The following is an 18,396-nucleotide window of genomic DNA, read 5'->3' as shown; positions in this document are numbered from 1 at the left end:
GGCTCGGACACCCCCTACCCCCCAAACCCTAGACCCCAAGGTCCCAAGGACAATACTCGGCCTGCGAAGACCTGTGGGAAGGCCGGTCCGTAGAGAGACGGCCGCCATCTTGAGGCTGGTGGGAGCCCCGGGCGGCCATTTTGTGTCCTGCCCCAGTAAAAAGCGCTCGGCCCAGGGGAGCACGGAGGCCACCCCATCACAACTGGTGTCAGAAGTGGGATTCACCTCTTTCCTCCTGCCGAGGTGAGAGCGCACTGGGCACAAGGCCCTTGTACCCCGGCCCTGCCAAGATGGATGACGTTGTCCGTGCACTAGTGCAGGCCACTGCGGCCCAGCAAGAGTCGCTCAGGGTCCAGCAGGAAACCAACCAACTGCTGATTAGCCAGGCGGCCCAGGACCGAGCCCTCCTGCGGGAGGTGGTGACCCAACTAAGGGCCCTCCCAAGCCCCGGGCAAGGAGGAGGCGCCCCCCAGATGCGGAAGGCCACCCATTGGCTGCAGAAGATGACTGCGGGGGACGACATTGAGGCTTATCTCCTCACCTTCGAGAGGACCGCGGAGCGAGAAGCCTGGCCCCGGGACCAGTGGGCTGGAATCCTGGCCCCCTTCCTGAGTGGGGAGGCTCAGAAGGCCTATTCTGACATGTCCTCTGCCGCGGCAGCCGATTACCCCCAGCTAAAAGCAGAAATATTGGCTCGGGCGGGGGTGACGCAGGCTGTCCGGGCCCAGAGGTACCACGCATGGCGATACCGGGAGGACAAGGCACCCCGAGCGCAATTGTTCGACCTCGTCCACCTTGCCCGGAAGTGGCTATGCCCAGAGGCCAACAGCTCGGAGGCAATCCTAGAACTCCTGGTCCTGGACCGGTATACGAGGGGGCTACCCCCCGATCTTCGCACGTGGGTAGGACAACACGACCCTGCCTCGTACGATGAAGCGGTCACCTTGGTAGAGAGAAGGTTGACGGCCCGAGAGCTCTCCCGTCCCCGACCCGGGTCCCTCCCAGCGGCGCCCATGACGGGGACACCCGGTAGAACGGAGAGAAGGAAAAGGGAGCCTGAGGGCCCGACAGGGACTCCAAGGGAGCCAAGGGGAGCCCCTTTGTGGCCCGCAAGCCCCAAAACCCCATCTGCAACCAGGACCGCATATCGATGCTACGCCTGTGGGGAGTGGGGACACCTAGCGGCCCAATGTCCGAACGCTGAGGAACCCATGCAGTGCAACCTGGGGAATTGGACGGATCCCTGTGCCCTGGTCTACCTAGCGGGGCTTGCAGATACCCCGCACCGATACCTGCGTCCAGTAAGACTGAATGGGCTCGACACCCAGGCGCTCATTGACTCCGGGAGCGCCGTCACGCTCGTTTCTGGCCACCTGGTGGACCCGACCCACCAGGCTCAGCCCCACCGCACCGGTGTAACTTGCGTCCATGGCGAAGTCGCCTACTACCCCACCATCCCAGTGGAAATTGAGGTGCAGGGGGCCCTTACCAAGGTGACGGCAGGGGTGGTCCCGAAACTCCCATACCCCGTGGTCATTGGCCGAGACTTCCCCCAGTTCGGGGCCTTACTCCCAGCAGAGGGACTGGAGGAGCCCGAGGCCCCAAGAGGAGAAGCGCCATCCGAGGATGGGGGGTCAGCGCCAATATTCCCGGAACTCACCCCCGACCTGTTCTCCGAGCCAGGGAAAGGACGGAAGTCAAAGCAGGAAAGGAGAGCAGCCAAGGCCCTGGGGACTCAAATCCTACGCCAGGGCCTGAGGGCCACACTCGTGGGGAAAAGGACCCAAGCGGCCACCGCTGACCCCCGCCCCAGAGAAAACCCGGCCGAGGCGGGTCCCCGTCAGGTGGTCACCGAGCGGGACCCGGAGGGGATATCCGAACCCCTTGAAATAGGGCCCCTCGGGCAGCAACGGGAGAACTTTGGGCGAGACCAAGCCGAGGATCCGCGGTACGAGACCGCCAGAAAGGAGGTAGCAAGGGTAGAAGGGGTACCCGTAGAAGGGAAGACGGCCGGGCCTGGACCCTATTTCATAATAGAGAAAGATCTTCTCTATCGGGTAGCGCCTGACCGGGACCAGGAAGTGCGCCAACTCCTAGTCCCCGCAAAGCACCAGAAGGCCGTGTTAAGCCTGGCCCACAGCCACCTTTTTGGGGGACACCTGGGAGCAGAGAAAACCCTCGCCCGAATCCTGCGGAGGTTTTTCTGGCCAGGTGACACGAGTCTGTCCGGCGCTACTGCGCCTCGTGTCCTGAATGCCAGCTACACAGCCCCCGACCCCGGCTGAGGGCACCCTTAGTGCCATTACCAATCATCGAGGTCCCATTCGAACGTATAGCGATGGACCTGGTGGGGCCCCTCGAGAAGTCGACCCGAGGACACCAGCACGTACTCGTAATCCTGGACTACGCCACCCGCTACCCAGAAGCCATTCCCCTGCGGAGTGCAACCTCCAAGGTGATTGCCACCAAGTTACTGGAGGTATTTGCCCGAGTGGGAATTCCTAAGGAGATACTGACGGACCAAGGGACCCCGTTCATGTCGAGGTTAATGAAGGACCTGTGTGATCTCCTTCATGTGCGGACCCTACGGACCTCGGTGTATCACCCCCAAACTGACGGCCTGGTGGAAAGATTCAACCGGACCCTTAAGTCAATGATCCGGAAGGTGGTGAGTCACGATGGGAGGGACTGGGACGACCTACTACCATACCTTATGTTCGCAATCCGGGAAGTGCCCCAGGCCTCAACTGGATTCTCCCCTTTTGAACTGCTATACGGAAGGCACCCCCGGGGGATCCTAGATATAGCCCGAGAGATCTGGGAGGCAGAGCGAACCCCTGGGAGGAACATAATAACCCACGTGCTCCAGATGAGGGACCGGATAGCCCGCGTCACCCCTATTGTCCGGGAGCATTTGGAAAAGGCCCAAGAGGCTCAGCGCACCTCTTACAACCGGCTAGCGAGGGTTAGGCGATTCCAGCCCGGCGAGCGGGTGATGGTCCTAGTCCCCACGGCGGAGAGCAAGCTTCTGGCCCAGTGGCAGGGCCCTTATGAAGTACTCGAGCCAGTAGGAGAGGTGAACTACAAGGTGCGGCAGCCAGATCGACGAAAGGGGGAGCAGATCTACCATATTAACCTCCTGAAAGCCTGGCAGGACCCGGAAGCAGGCATGGTCGCCCTCAACGTCCCGCCTCAGGGAGACGACCCCCGGGACCAGGTGACAATGTCCTCCGATCTGACGCCGGCGCAAAAAGCCGAAGCACGGGACATGGTAAGCCGAAATAGGGATGTATTCTCGACCAGGCCGGGCCGCACGACCGAGACATACCACCACATCCGCACGAGCCCCGGCGCCAAGGTCACAATGCGACCCTACCGAATCCCGGAGGCTAAGAGGGAGGAAATCCGGGCCGAAGTAAAAAAGATGCTGGAACTGGGAGTAATCGAGGAGTCTCACAGTCAGTGGTCGAGTCCAATCGTGCTCGTGCCAAAGCCGGACGGCTCCACACGATTTTGCAACGACTTTCGACGATTGAATGAGGTTTCCCAGTTCGACGCATACCCCATCCCCCGAATAGACGAACTGGTGGACCGGCTGGGCAAGGCCAGGTTCTTGACCACATTGGACCTAACGAAGGGCTATTGGCAAATCCCCCTGGCGGACGAGGCGAAAGAAAAGACCGCCTTTTCGACCCCAGACGGGCTGTTTCAGTATACGGTCCTCCCATTTGGGCTACACGGGGCGCCCGCCACCTTCCAGCGGCTCATGGACAAGTTATTGCGACCCCATGGCCGCTATGCCGCCGCCTATCTCGACGATATAGTCATCCACTCCCCCGACTGGGAGACCCACCTTAGAAAAGTGGAGGCGGTGCTAGAAACCTTAAGGCGAGCCGGCCTCACCGCGAACCCCGCCAAGTGCGCTATTGGGCTAGCGGAGGCTAAATACCTGGGACACATCGTGGGGAGGGGTGTAGTGAGACCCCAGGTCAGTAAAATAGAGGCAATTCAGTCCTGGCCCCGACCGAATCGGAAAAAGCAGGTACGGGCATTCCTGGGCGTGGTTGGCTACTACCGGCGTTTCATCCCACACTTCGCCACCAGGGCGAGCCCCCTGACAGAACTGATCAAGGCTCGCGGGCCCGATATGATAAAGTGGAGCGAGGCGGCAGAAGCAGCCTTCAAGGACCTGCGTCTGGCCCTCTGCAGCGACCCAGTGTTGATCGCCCCAGATTTTCAAGAACAATTCATTTTACAGACTGATGCCTCAGAAGTCGGGTTAGGGGCAGTCCTCTCCCAGATGGTCCAGGGTGAAGAACACCCGATCCTATATCTAAGCCGGAAACTCCTCCCCCGGGAACAGAAGTACGCGGTGGTTGAGAGGGAGTGCCTCGCCGTAAAGTGGGCCGTGGAGACCCTACGATACTACCTTCTGGGGCGCGAGTTCTCCCTTGTCACCGACCATGCTCCATTGCTGTGGATGCACCGGAACAAAGAAAAGAATGCCAGGGTAACCCGCTGGTTCCTGTCCCTACAACCGTTTCGGTTCACGATTCAGCACCGAGCGGGCCACCGGCACGGCAATGCAGACGGCCTTTCGAGGGTCCACTGCCTCACGACCCAAGTAGCCCAACCCCTGGGTGTTGAGCAGGGGGGGATATGTGACAGGGGCTACCGGAGGGTGGTAGAAGGGCGCTACGTTAGCCCAAGAAATCAAAGCCCTGTTCCCCTAGCAGCTGCCCAAGGCTCCCTCCAGGCTAATCAGGGTCAGCTGAGGCCAGAGCCAGCTGGGATCAATTAGGGTCAGCTGAGGCCAGAGCCAGCTGGTTCCCATTAAGCACTGCCAGGGAGCAGATATGAGGTCCCTGCCAGCCAGGCAGGGTGCTCTGGGAGTTTGGAGTTTGGAGAAGGAGCAGGAACTTGGGAGTTTGGAGAAGGAGAAGGAGAAGGAGTTTTTGGAGTTTGGAGAAGGAGCTTTGGAGAAGGAGAAGGAGTTTTGGAATTTGGAGAAGAAGCTTTGGAGAAGGAGAAGGAGAACCGTGAGTGGCAGAAGCCAGAAGAAAGCAGAGGGGCCACTTAGCCCCGACGGGGTCCCGGGTAGGGAAGCAGCCCAGAGAAAAGACTTATAGTTTCCTTAGAGCAGCAGCCACCCACTGCTGTCAGCCAGGGACTCTGGGCTGGTGTCCGAAGGAGAGGGCGGGCTCGGACACCCCCTACCCCCCAAACCCTAGACCCCAAGGTCCCAAGGACAATACTCGGCCTGCGAAGACCTGTGGGAAGGCCGGTCCGTAGAGAGACGGCCGCCATCTTGAGGCTGGTGGGAGCCCCGGGCGGCCATTTTGTGTCCTGCCCCAGTAAAAAGCGCTCGGCCCAGGGGAGCACGGAGGCCACCCCATCACACTGCCATAAGAGGCAGAGGTTGCTGTTTGCCAGAGGCTGGGAACGGCCGACAGGATGGAGCACTTGATGATTACCTATTTTATTCATTCTCTCTGAAGCACCTGGCATTGTCCACTGTCGGAAGACAGGACAGTGGATAGACAATTGGTCTGACCCAGTATTGCCGTTCTTATGTTCCTAAGTCTGACTAGGCCACCATTTGATCCCATGGCCACTTGTTCATTAACTCACCTTTCCATGAAGATGGCATTTCTCATCACCATCACCTTTGCAAGAAAGATTGGGGAAATAGCAGCTCTGATGACACATCCCCCTTTCACGGTGTTCTTCCCTGACAAGGTCACGCTTAGACCACATCAAAGTTCACTCCGAAGGTGACTACTGCATTTCACAGAAATCAACTTATTCAGCTTCCAGCCTTTTATCTCAAACCCCATCAGGATAATTGGGAAACCATCCTCCATATGCAATGTTGTGAGGAGAGCCTTGGCCTTATATTTGGACTGGATGAGAGCCTTCAAGAAATCTTTGAGACTTTTCCTCTCCATTGCAGATGCATCAAAAGGTACAGCAATTTCAGTTGAGATGCTTCAAGTGGGTTTCAGGCTGTATTAAACTCTGTTGCCAATCGTGTAACATAACACCCCCATCTTCACTATGCACACATTCTATGAGGTTGGTTTCCTCCTCTGTCACCTTCTCCAAAGATATCCCTATATTGGAAATCTGTAGAGCAGCTACCTGGGCATCTGCACACATCTTCGCAGAACACTATGCCATCCTGGGGGATTTGGCTGCAGATGCCAAATGTGGTGCCACTGTACTATCATCCATATCAGACCCTATTCCAAAGTCCCAGCCTCCAGTAGTGGGAACTGCTCGGGAGTCACCTACAGTGGAGCAACCATAGGGAAACTACTTGAAGACTAAGTTAGTCACCTTGTGCAGTAACAGTGGTTCTTCAAGATGTGTGTCCCTATGAATCTTCCACGACCCACCCTCCTCAGTTGACTCTACAGTAGAGAGTAACTGAAGAGTGATTGCCCGTGCATGCTGGCTAGCCTTGTGGCAGGCAGAAAGCAGCGCATGTGCAGGCAGGAGGACAGACTGCTACCATAGTTCTCCGATCAACAATGCAGGGACGCAGACATACCTACAGTGGAGCACCCATAGGGAAGTGCATCTCGAAGAACCATCATTACTGGACAAGGTGAGTATCTTCTTCTTGAATTAAATTACCTATTGAATGTCTCTACATCAGTCTACTTTAGTATTTTTTTGCTCTTGAATACCAAGTAGGTGACCATGTTTTAACAAAAGTACATATTCCACCATTACCTTAGCATTTTCAAACACTGTTGTGTAGGATACAGTGAGATTGGCTGTCTCCATACAAAACTTCAACTAATGAAAGAAATCACTGTTCACGAGAGCCAACTATCATATGTAAAATGAAGACTGTATCTACAGAAGTTCAGAAACTAGTTTTCAGCATAAAATTGAACGCATTGACTTCAGCACATCTCAGGAAGGCAGATGTTTGTCTCCCCATATCTGGATGACTGATTGGTTCAAGGTCGGTCCAGAGAGCAAGTAGTAATAGCAGCCATCAAGAAGATCCAGTCCCTCTTTCACTTGTGGGGCCTGTCGATCAACAAAGACAAATCAGTTTTTCTCCTTGTGCAGAGAATCTAATTAATGAGAATATTTTTGATTCGACCACAGTGAGAGTGTATCTATCTCAGGCCAGGTTTCAGGTGGTCTTGGACCTATGCAAATAATCCTCATATGATAGTGAGGAATTGCATGAAATGTCTAGGTTCCATGGCAGCTTGTTACATACATGACATAGCATGCTCAGAGTCATGCCATGGTTGTTGCAGCCTGTCTGCTATCCATCTCATCATCCACAGGCTGACTCGCATACCTGCAAGTGCTTTGTCATCTCTGGACTGGTGGATGGACCCTGCCAATGTATGAAAAGAAGTTCTTTTTGCCCCAATCCTGCCTTCCTGACCCTAGTCACGGATGCTTCATCTCTCAGTTGGGGAGCTTATTTTGGGGACTTTCAGACTCAGTGACTTTAATCAGATCAATCTCTGTCCCTCGATGTCACTATTTAAGAGCTTTGAGCCTGGCCTGTCAACTGTGTGTTCCCTGTATCAAAGGTTGTTCTGTACAGGTGCTCAAAGACAATAGTGCTGTGATATTCTCTCTTAATAAGCAGAGAGGTGCCGGGTCAGACAGACCCCCTGTGTCAAGAAGCAATGAAACTCTGGTCTTTTTGCATCAGGAACAAGATTATGCTCAAACACCTCACCTTCCTGGGTCTCACGACTGTCTAGTGGACCATCTCAGCAGATCATTTAGAAAAGATCCCAAAGCGAAGTGCATTTTTCAGATTTGGGGAATGCCAGAAATAGACTTGTTTGTTACCCAACCGAACAGGAAGTGCCACCAGTTCTGTTCAAGGTCAGGTCACAGCCCAGAGTTTGTGTCCCACACCTTCCTGCTATCAGGGAAGGGAAAATATCTTTACACTTTTACTCACAACCCTGTGGTGCCAACAGTTGTGAGCAAGCTCAGACAAGATCCTGCCATCCTAATTTTGATCACACCAGCATGCCCCCATCAGCTTTGGTTCTCGGACCTTTTGATTCAAGATCCAACATCTGTCCCTTAAGTTTCAAACATACTTTCTCAGGACCATGGCCAGACTCTGCATCCCACCCTTCTCAGCCTACAACTTACTGCTTGGATGCTTAGTGGCTAACTTCCCAGGAAGCTTTGTTCCCTTGGAGTGCAAAATATTTTAAATAGCAGAAAACCTCCACCACTTATACTTACCTCAAGAAATGGAAGAGATTCTCCATGTGGTCGTAGCAGGATGATACCTCTCCTTCACTGGCTCCCATTTAGTCTGTTCTGGACTTCGTGCTTCATCTAAACTAAAGGAAAAAGAACTTCATTTCACTTCCCTGTGGGTTCACTTGGCAGCTATTGCCACATTCCATCCTCCTGTAGATGAAAGATCTGTCTTGTTCCAACCCTGTAACTGGTAGGTTTTTGAAAGGTTTGGACAAGCTCTTTCCTCCTAATAGGGATCCAATACCATCCTGGGATCTAAATTTGCTGCTTTCAGTTTTAATGGGGCCTCTTTTGAACCTATAGCTATCTGTTTGTTTTCTCATCTTTCAGTGAAGATAGCATTCTTGGTGGCTATTACTTCGGCCAGGAGGGTAACAGAACTTCAGGCTTTGGTGGCTGACACTCCTTATATGTTGTTTGTCATTATAAAAGTTAACGTGTTTTCACACCCCAAATTTCTCACAAAAGGGGTGTTGAATTTTTGTCTAAATAAGCTTATATACTTACCAACCTTTTTTCTGAAAGTTCACACTCTCAAAGATGAGGAAAAACTTCATACTTAGGACTTCCGTAGAGTATAAGCCTTTTGTTTAGACAGGATGAAAGGGCAACTTGTCACTTCACAGAGGATTTTTTCCTGAGCCTCCTGTATTCATCTGTGCTGTGATACTGCTGAGGTTCCCACCACCTCAGAATTTTAGCTTACTCTATGAAAACACAAGCAGCATTGGCTGCCTTCTTGGGGTCACGTTGTATACCTGTTCACTAGCTGTTCTTCAAGAAGTGTTTCACGTGTCCATCCCACAACCCCGCCCTCTTTCCCCTCTATATCAGTCACAGCAAGTACTGGCTTCTGGGGTGAGGAATTGAGAGGGGTTGAGTGGCTCCACTCCTGTATACCTTTGGCTAGCAGCGTGAGTTTTCAGAGTGTGTATGCTCTGCCCTGATAAGTACCACAATGGGAAACAATTCTGCAGCTTCAGTGCAGTGACACACACTCACCTCAAGTGGAATGGACATGTAGCATATCTCAAAGAACAACAGTTCTCAAACAGGGATGTAACAGTTGGGTGGAGTGTTTTTTTTGTTTTTTGTTTTGTTTTCAGGTTTGGGTTTGTTTTTTTTTTTTTTTTTTTTTTTTAAATAAAATAGATATATACTTTAGTCATGTTAGTGGTTTACTAATAATTATTTCCTTAATTCCTTAATTAATCCCTTAATAGGATTTTTTTGACAATAGAAGCCTTTAGAGAACTTTAAGTAGTCTTGCAGTAGAACTAGTTTAGAAATTTAAATATTAAGCTGCATTTGTGAAGGAAGAGAAAATTATGTTTGGAGTGAAGTGTTGCCTACACAGAAGCAATAGGGCAGAAAGCGATGAATGTCTAACCTTTGGACAGGTCATATTACATTATGTTCATAAAGGTAGATTTTGCAAATTATACTTGGATGATTCATCAAGCATTTCCTGGTTGTTTTTTTTAACTTTTACTTCTCCAGAATATATTGCCATGTACACTTATGAGAGTTCTGAACAAGGAGACTTAACCTTTCAACAAGGAGATATGATTCTTGTGACAAAAAAAGATGGTGACTGGTGGACAGGAACATTAGGTGATAAATCTGGAGTCTTTCCTTCTAATTATGTGAGACTGAAAGATTCTGAGGTAAAGAGTTATGAAACATTACAAAATCTATCTGTTTTTGTGTCTTACTTGTCCCCTTTATAATGCTCATTTGATGATTTCAAGTCCATGAATTGTATGGAGGAGTTTTTTTCTCTTACAACTTTATTGGACATGAAAAAAGCATTGTTACAGTGAAGTTTGAGAGAGATTCCTGTATAAACTACCATGGAATAACCTGTCACTTCCAGGTATTAGACACACATGGTAGTCATGTACAGCCAAATCAGAATAATTGTTGCTGTTTTCCAATTACCAGTATTATGATGAAAAAGAATGTGTAGTAAGATACGACTTGAAACACTATAAAAGGGGACATATCCTAGCATAAAATATTACCGTCCTTCCAAAGCAAGTTTTTATAATAATGAATCCAAGGGAACAAGCCCAGGAGAAAGATGTTACCTAATAACCATGTTCTGGTGAGGTTAGATTCATATGAATTAAACTCCAGAAGTTCTGAAGCTGGATGCATTCCCATCACATGTGTAGGCCCTGTAAGGGGGAATGCATTTGTCTATATTATGTGTGTAGATGTGGAGAGGGGGGCATCTTTACTTTTCAAGAGATCATATCTTACGTTAAACTTATTAAGAGATGTTTTCTCAAACATGTTCTCATCTATTTGAGATTGCAATTACCATCTATCGGTGGGTGTTAGCCAAGGTCATGATGTGGTTGTCTGTGTACACTTAAGTTCCTTCTCACAACAATATGAGAAATATACTACTGACTTATTGCACTTCTTTTAAAATAAAATATTGTCAAGAATTTAAAAAATTGAGGTCTAAATTTAGGCTCCTAAATGCTTATTTGGATTGGATTTAGGTGTCTAAATAAGGATTTCGGTTTAGGTGCATATTTTTTAAAGGCTTGGCCTCTGCATTTATGAGATGTAACTGTCTCTGAGGTCTATGTATGTGAAATTTTAAAATCTGTGTAGTCATCCCTTAAGTTTTTTCACTTTTGGGAAGGATTGAAGAATGATACTTTTTATCAATAGTATAATATATAGATACTTAAAGGGTGTTCATCTTTTCTGTTAAAATAGAAAATACAGTAGTCTTTTCTGTGACAGAGCTCCAAAACACTATGGTTATGATATGTGGTAGAACTATGTTTTGGGCCACTTCTGCAGAATACAATAGTGTAACAGCTCTTTCAGAAAGCATCTTCCTCCAAGACTTGTCTCAATGCAGCAAATTCTTCATAAAGAATCAGTTTAGAAAATCATAGAATTGGAAGGGACCTCAGGAGGTCATCTAGTCCATCCCCCTGCTCAGAGCAGGACTAACCTCAGCTAAATAATCCCAGTGAGGGTTTTGTAGATCAGAAAACTTGTATTTTGGTAAATATTATCCCTGGTATGCTGCTGTTGGGAGAGCTAACTGCAACCCAAGAGATTAAAGGAGGAATCTAATCTCAGATGCTCATTATTTATGCAGTGCACTTTAAGAACAAATAAACCATGGCCCTATTCGTAGATCTTACCATCTAATGTTGGACATAACACAAGTGAGAGCCACATGCAACAGTAGTTTTCAATAACACTGCAATGTTGTTTTGTTACATTTTCCAGCATTCAGAGATAATGTTTTTCTGGGCAGACTTTTAATAACTCTGATGTGCAATAGGATTTCTGGATTTTCAGAGGTTGGTTCTCCACCTCCTTTAGCGGGATCAATTTTGACTGCTCTGACCTCTGACTCAAATTCAATTATCATCTTCCCTTTAGGGTAATTGGGTTCATGAACTGTAACACATCTGGAAACCTTCCTATGTTCTCCAAACTAAAAACACTTCTTTTGTGCTAAAACTAGTGAAGATGTGTTTGTTTTTAATCATTCATTACTCACTATTACAGATAAATGGGATTGTCATCCTAAATACTGAGAATTGCTACAAGGATAGATCCAGTCTAGGACAGTAACTAACTATTCCGATCCCTGTTTTGGAAAATGCTGTAGCAAAACCATCTTGGTATTCAAGAGAAATAAATGTATGAATATGTGTAAGTTATATTTGCCATTTTATTTTAAGGTCCCTGGAACTGCTGGAAAAATAGGAAGTTTAGGGAAGAAACCTGGTGAGTTACATAATGTTTCAACATTTTATTTTTCCATGTGTTAAAGGATATATTTGCTTTTAATAAAGAGTAAGAAACTTAAATAGGAATGAAATCTCCTTTGTAACAATTTAATAAGTTCTTATTCTTCCCTCTTTCCCTAAGTATAGTCCAGTATGTTTTTACCCTTCTTTAAACATTAAATCTGCTTTAGGATTTTGAACAGCATCCATTACGGTAGTATCCAAGCACTATGTGGCTACAAAAAACTCCTCAGAAAAACTGTTGCCTGCAAGTGAATGTAAATTCGCACAACTTGGAGCTACTGCATATAATAGGGCAGTAGATCCAGGAGGATTCTGCAGTTTTACGTACATTTCTGATAAATATGGTGGTGAAGTACACATTCCACTTCAAGTTATGGCATTCTGCCTGTAGTCCTGCACAATTTACTTTACTCAGTAGCCCACAAAATGGAGGGCTGGCCCTGCATGTTGCTCAGCAAGGAGGTTTCAGTGTTCCTACTGCATCTGACCTCTAAATGCCTGGCCAACAGGCAGTGATAATTCTCATGAGATGGTTGAATGTTTTCACTACTTTCTCTAAGTAGAGGAGCAACAGGAAGACAGGGCATTCTTGGCAGAAACCGTTAGTGGGTGAGGGCATAGGGACAGCTATTTTCTACATTTTTAAAGGCAATACAGAATAGGTTACAGATGTGCCAATGTTTATATAGGGAAGGATTTTATGTTTTCATGCTGTAGTTGCAATGTGTTAGAAAGGGCCTAATTTTTCTGAGCTGGTTTGTGATTCTGTGGGAATTCTTCCCATGAGAGTTCTACATGCCGAAATAATGAAGAATATATGCAGAATGCATCAGAGCTTTTTATTTTCTGAAAAATTTCTAGGAACCTCCTTTTTAACTTCCTGCTTCTCCATGACATGAAATAGGTGAAAATCTGAATTTGCATGTATATCATAACTGATTTCAGTGTTAACTTATAGCAATAATCCTTCATGTTGGTGGGAAAGGGGGATGTTCTGAAACCTGTAGTCTTAAGAAATAATTTTCAGTTTCTGTATTTAAATGGTGATTTGTAAGAAAATAGAATTATTCTCTTGTTCTGACAGACAGATGAAGTGAAAGCCAGTTTTAGCTCCCTCTAACACACTTGTATAGAATAAATTAGTAGATTAATATCATAATTATGGTTTGCTGCAGTGAAAGATGGGTATTTCTGAGCTTTATATGTTAAAACTAATTTTGATAAACCCCCACATCCAGTTTCTCTCTTCCTGCTTTCTCTCTTCTCCCCCCCCCCCCCCTGAATATAAAATCCAGAAGATGGCAGACTTCCTCCAGTACCAGTATATCCAACTTTCCTGCCAACAGCTTTACTACTTCACCATTGTAGAGTAAAATGCATACAACCATCATCAGCTCTTCTCCAGCTATGACTTGTTAGACTCCTGTCACTGTCCAGCTAACTTTAAAAATGCTGCGTGCAGCCTCCTGCTTTCATACTCCACATGCTGTGCCGTTAGCCCAGCTTCCAGCTCTGGTGTCTGTCCTATTTTCAGCCCCCAATTCTTCAACCTGCTCCCTTTATTCTATCCTTTTTTTGGCTCCCTTTCCTCCACCTCAGCTGTCCCTCTCTTTTATCCTCAGTGAGGCACTCTTCTGCACTCTGCTCCTCCGATTCTTTCTCTACAACTACTCCTTCAGTGACTGCTCCTCTTCTGAGTTCTCTGGCAGACTAGCTTCAGCTGTCACTTTTCTTTCATCTATATGTTGCCCCAACATAACCTCTTTCATTCTCATCTTCCTTCATTACTATCTCTGCCATTTCTGTTGGGGAGGTAGATCTAAGAGTCAATCACCGTTTCCTGCTGCTCTATGCAGAAACACACAGGCCAGTGTATTTATATGTGTGGAAGACTCTCTTCACTCTGTGGAAGACTTTCATTCTCTCCTCTCATGGCTGGACATGTTGCAGTGGCTCTCCTCCACTGCTGTCACCCACTGCTGACAGCAACTCTGGCTCTGGGCTGTTCTGTCTCTTCCTGCGAATTGGCCCTCCAAGCTGGTTCACTCCTAGGCCTGCCCCTTCTGGGGAAATCCAAGTCTAACACTCCAGTGGTCTGGCAGCAACACACCAGAGTATGGGTCCCACTCAGGCTTTTGGGGCCTGCACAGCCTTTGCTTTTGGGGTCAGTGAGTTTTCACACCTCATATTAGGGGGGCCGGTAGGGAAGACCAGGCACACTTTCTACTATGTGTTCTGGCCCAGTGACCTTGTATGAAACAGATGAGGTCTGTTTGTTCAGACCCTGTTCTGTATCCCTGAGCTGCTTCCTTCTGTGACCTGCAGCTAGGTCTTTCTCTGACTCTTCTGCAGGTCCTGAAACAAAGGGGAGCCAAGCTAGTCATAAAGAACAAAAGGAAACAAACAGGTCCTGCACTAGACCTACCTGTCCTAAGAAGTTTCTGACATTTTAGGAGTCTATAATTAGACTTGAGCGCTAGCTGTTCCTTCCTTCTAGGCATCTTTAAGACAGTCTTTGGTTCATCTCTAGTCCCAGCAGGTCCTTCCTTCCAGGCAGCTTACTGACTATAAAAGATGTAGCCAACTGTTTGACGACACTCACAGTTCTGAAAAATGTTTGAGACCAAATAACCCAACTTAGCCAGATGTATTGTCCTAAAGACAAAAAAGTACAATACGAAAAGAAGACACACACATCCTTCTTCTGGGAAGCAATTCTTATCTTGCATCATATTCACATTACACAGAATGTGTACTTTAAAAGTACATATTTCAGCTAGTAGTATTTAGAGTATGATTTTACAAGTTACAATCTTTTATGTCACTAAAATCTAATCCCCTCGTTTGTAACAGTTCCTTAACTTGTTGTTCTATTCCGTGTTTTTCTTATCTCTATTTTGGATACTATGTTCCAAACCAGTTGGGTGTAAAGGTACCTCTCAACCTGTGCTAGGAGACACAACTTATGTATCTTGGCTTTGACAGGGTTCCTGTTTTTAATGCCAAAGTTGACTTCAGGTTTGGAAAGTGTTGTTGTGGGGTATTTGACATGGGTGAACAGAATTGTGGTTAGAATGTAAGGAGTTAAGTTAACATAACTTCCAAACACATGATATTAATTACATATGTGTGTATATGTATATTATATTTGTGCACATAATACCTATTAATGTGGTATATCCTACACCTAACACATGTATTGGCTAACAACTTCAAGCAGCCTCTGATTAGACTCTGGTCCCAGCCAGCCTTTCCTTCACAGGGCTCTCTACTCCCTCTCTGTCAGACACCACTGAGCCAAGCTTTTCCTCTTTTATCTCCTCCCTCCAGGCATGAAGCCTTGCAAGGGGTGTAACAGGATGGGGATGATTGGGCCCGCAGACTCTCATTAACCCCTTTGGTCATTGTGGGAGCTGTCTTCCTCTTCTGCTGAATCTCCAAATGCCAATGTGGTTCACACAGGTTGTTAGGCCATCCCAAGAGTAAGACTGTTCTGTGCAGAGATGGTTATTCATGTAAACAGTGTGTCACAAATAATACAAACAAAGAATATGCCTCTTGAAAACTCAAAAAGTTGCACCATAAATAAATGTCTTAATCTAGGCATGTTTAATCCAGATTCTCAAACAAAAGGCAAACTCATTACTCTTCCTAGGAGGCCTAACTTAGTTGCCACATCACCTAGCTAGTTAGTCCCCAATCCCATTCTGCCAGTGCCAAGTAAAAACCATCTCTGTCTCCAGCCAGTATATCAAACACACCAAAAAACCCCACTCAAAACCTGCTAGGGAGCTCCCATCATTAGAGACCATGCTTCTATCATGGTCAATATCTCATTATTGTCACTGGGTTTCTGTTGCCTACCTTAAATCAAATTAAAACTCTTTCTTTATTCTTGCCTTCAGAACACTCCACGACCTACTTCTCTGCTCTTGTCTCCTTTTGTTCCACTCAGTCCTTCCTGAGCCTAGTCTGCTGCTCTAACTGCTCTGTGTCATCCTCCTCAATCTGCCACTGTGTCTTCATGTCAATCCCTATACTTGGAACTCCCTCTCTGACTGTCACACCTCCAGCCTCTCCTCCTCGAGATCTTTTCTCAAAATGTACTACTACCAGTAGCCACTAAGACTATAGTCTATCACTTTTTTTAAAGTGTTATGTGGCCCAGATTATGTGCACTACTTCCCAAATGACTGCAGAATCTTCATCCTAACCTGCCCCAACACATCCTGTATTGTCTCCACACATTTTTCTGTTCTTAATTTGTGTGTGAACTCTTCAGGGTAAGGCTCTGATATCTGGTAAACTGCCCTCCATATGTGTGGCACAGCATAATGGAAAATAAAACCAATCTGATGGCAAAAAGTTCATAGTGGACATACTGTACTAATAATATATGGCACAGTAAATATTGCATGCTAAAGTTGGGTACTGGTTCTGTTTTTCAGATTAACAGTAAATGGAAATTTTTTCTCTTTTTCAATTTAACAGAAATTGCCCAAGTTATTGCCTCTTACACAGCAACAGGACCTGAACAACTTACCCTTGCTCCTGGTCAACTGATACTTATCAGAAAGAAGAATCCAGGTGGATGGTGGGAGGGAGAGCTCCAAGTTAGTAACTACTGCTACTTTTATCAAATTCCACATTCAGGTTTTCTTTCATATTTCAAAGGATGAACATATCAGTGCTTCTGGGGGAATAATTGTTATGCAGCCAAGATATTTCAAACATACACAGTCACATTAATTTGTTAAAACATAAAATGATTTTGCCATGCTGTAGGTCAGTGGTTTTCAGCGTGTACCCCTGGGGGTACAGAGAGGTCTTGCAAGGGATACATCAACTCATCTAGATGTTTGCCTAGTTTTACAACAAGCAACATAAAAAGCACTAGCGAAGTCAGTACAAATGAAAATTTCATACTGACAATGACTTGTTTATACTGCTCTATATACTATACACTGAAATGTAAGTACAATATTTATCACTCCAATTGATTTTATTTTATAATTATATGGTAAAAATGAGAAAGTCAGCCATTTTTCAGTAACAGTGTGTTGTGACACTTCTGTTTTTATGTCTGATTTTGTAAGCAAGTATTTTTTCGGTGGAGTTAAACTTGGGGGTACGCAAGACAAATCAGACTCCTGCCAGGGGTACATTGGTCTGGAAAAGTTGAGAGCCACTGCTGTAGGTAATAAAGAAATAAACAAAGGAAAAATTTTGGGCTAATCAAATCTGTTTCCTCAACCAGTCTTGCTAAATTTATTTTGGTCTAAGCTGACAATTTAAAGTGGTCTTTTTCCCATTGGGAAGATTAATAGATCTCAGAGTGATAGTCAGTTTCTTCACTGTCTGTCCTTTCTTCACCGTTAATCTCCTCAGTAAGTAAATCAACAGCCAGCAGTCATGTAAGGGCATGGCTGCCTAATGTTTAACATAGGCATAGCTTTATCCACCATGTGTATTTCTCATGTTCTATACCAAACAGTTAAAATTTAAGAGTTAGGTTTAAACCATTGAAGAGGACTACATTAATGTGGCAGTCACAAGTCTCTTCAACAGATATACATCTGTCTGTAACTGAGGAAAAAGAGGAACTGTTTCAAATGCATCTATCATTACTCCATGAAATGTTGACCAAAATTAAGCATGATTAGGACAAATTAAAAAAAATGCTTTTGATTTTAATTTAAAAGAAAACTTAAAGGATCCATTATACTGCTAACTGAATCAGTTTTTCCCCAAATGAGAACATATCTTGTGTATACATAAAAAGGAATGTTTAAAGCTGGTTTTGGAAGTACTGGCCGCTATTTAAAGTTCTTTATTCAGTGAATGGGACTGTTTCATCACAGTGGGGGCTACTGCTTTTACGAGCCTCCTCAGCAAAGGGAAAAAAAAGATGAAACTTTGCCAGTAAAAACCACTGAATGTCAGAAAGTTTTAAAGTTGTAAGATGCTTTAAACAGGGTTAATGTTGCTTGTTTTAGCAGTATTAACAATGTGTTCTTAAAAAAAGTTTGGAACTTGCCTCAGCTCAGTTGCTACTAATACTGCTGAAGGGTACTGTAATGGAATGAAACTGGGGGACGGGAGGAAATCTGTTGGTTTTTTTCCACAGCTTTAGTTTTTCCTTTAACAGCATTTTTGTCTGTTTCCTGTGCTGATTGCTTGGCTCTTTCATACAGCATCTGGGAAAAGAGAAACATTAAAAAACAAAACTGTGGTTGTGTAAAACCATGACTGGCAGGAGGACTCAGGAGATGGTGTAGTATCAACATACTTTTAACTCAATTAAAAAAAAATGGCTATATTTCAAGTTGAC

General features: G+C 46.2%; 1 protein-coding gene across 6 annotated transcripts in view; it reads left to right on the top strand.

The window, feature by feature from the left end:
- Nucleotides 1-18,396, top strand: part of ITSN1 (intersectin 1) — a 201,592-nt gene that overhangs the window by 144,661 nt on the left and 38,535 nt on the right. For all 6 annotated transcript variants that reach the window (XM_067565566.1, XM_067565562.1, XM_067565564.1 and 3 more), the window contains 3 exons: nucleotides 9,769-9,935; nucleotides 11,994-12,039; nucleotides 16,557-16,678. In XM_067565566.1, the coding sequence (XP_067421667.1) occupies nucleotides 9,769-9,935; nucleotides 11,994-12,039; nucleotides 16,557-16,678 (335 nt within the window). The remainder of the gene's footprint in view (nucleotides 1-9,768; nucleotides 9,936-11,993; nucleotides 12,040-16,556; nucleotides 16,679-18,396) is intronic.

This window comes from Emydura macquarii, unplaced genomic scaffold (genome assembly GCF_026122565.2).
Source record: "Emydura macquarii macquarii isolate MOO-44397 ecotype Brisbane River unplaced genomic scaffold, CSIRO-AGI_Emac_v2 contig_2681, whole genome shotgun sequence".
Lineage (NCBI taxonomy): Eukaryota > Metazoa > Chordata > Testudines > Chelidae > Emydura > Emydura macquarii.
Note: the sequence above shows the minus strand (reverse complement) of the source record. Positions and strands in the feature narration are given on the sequence as shown.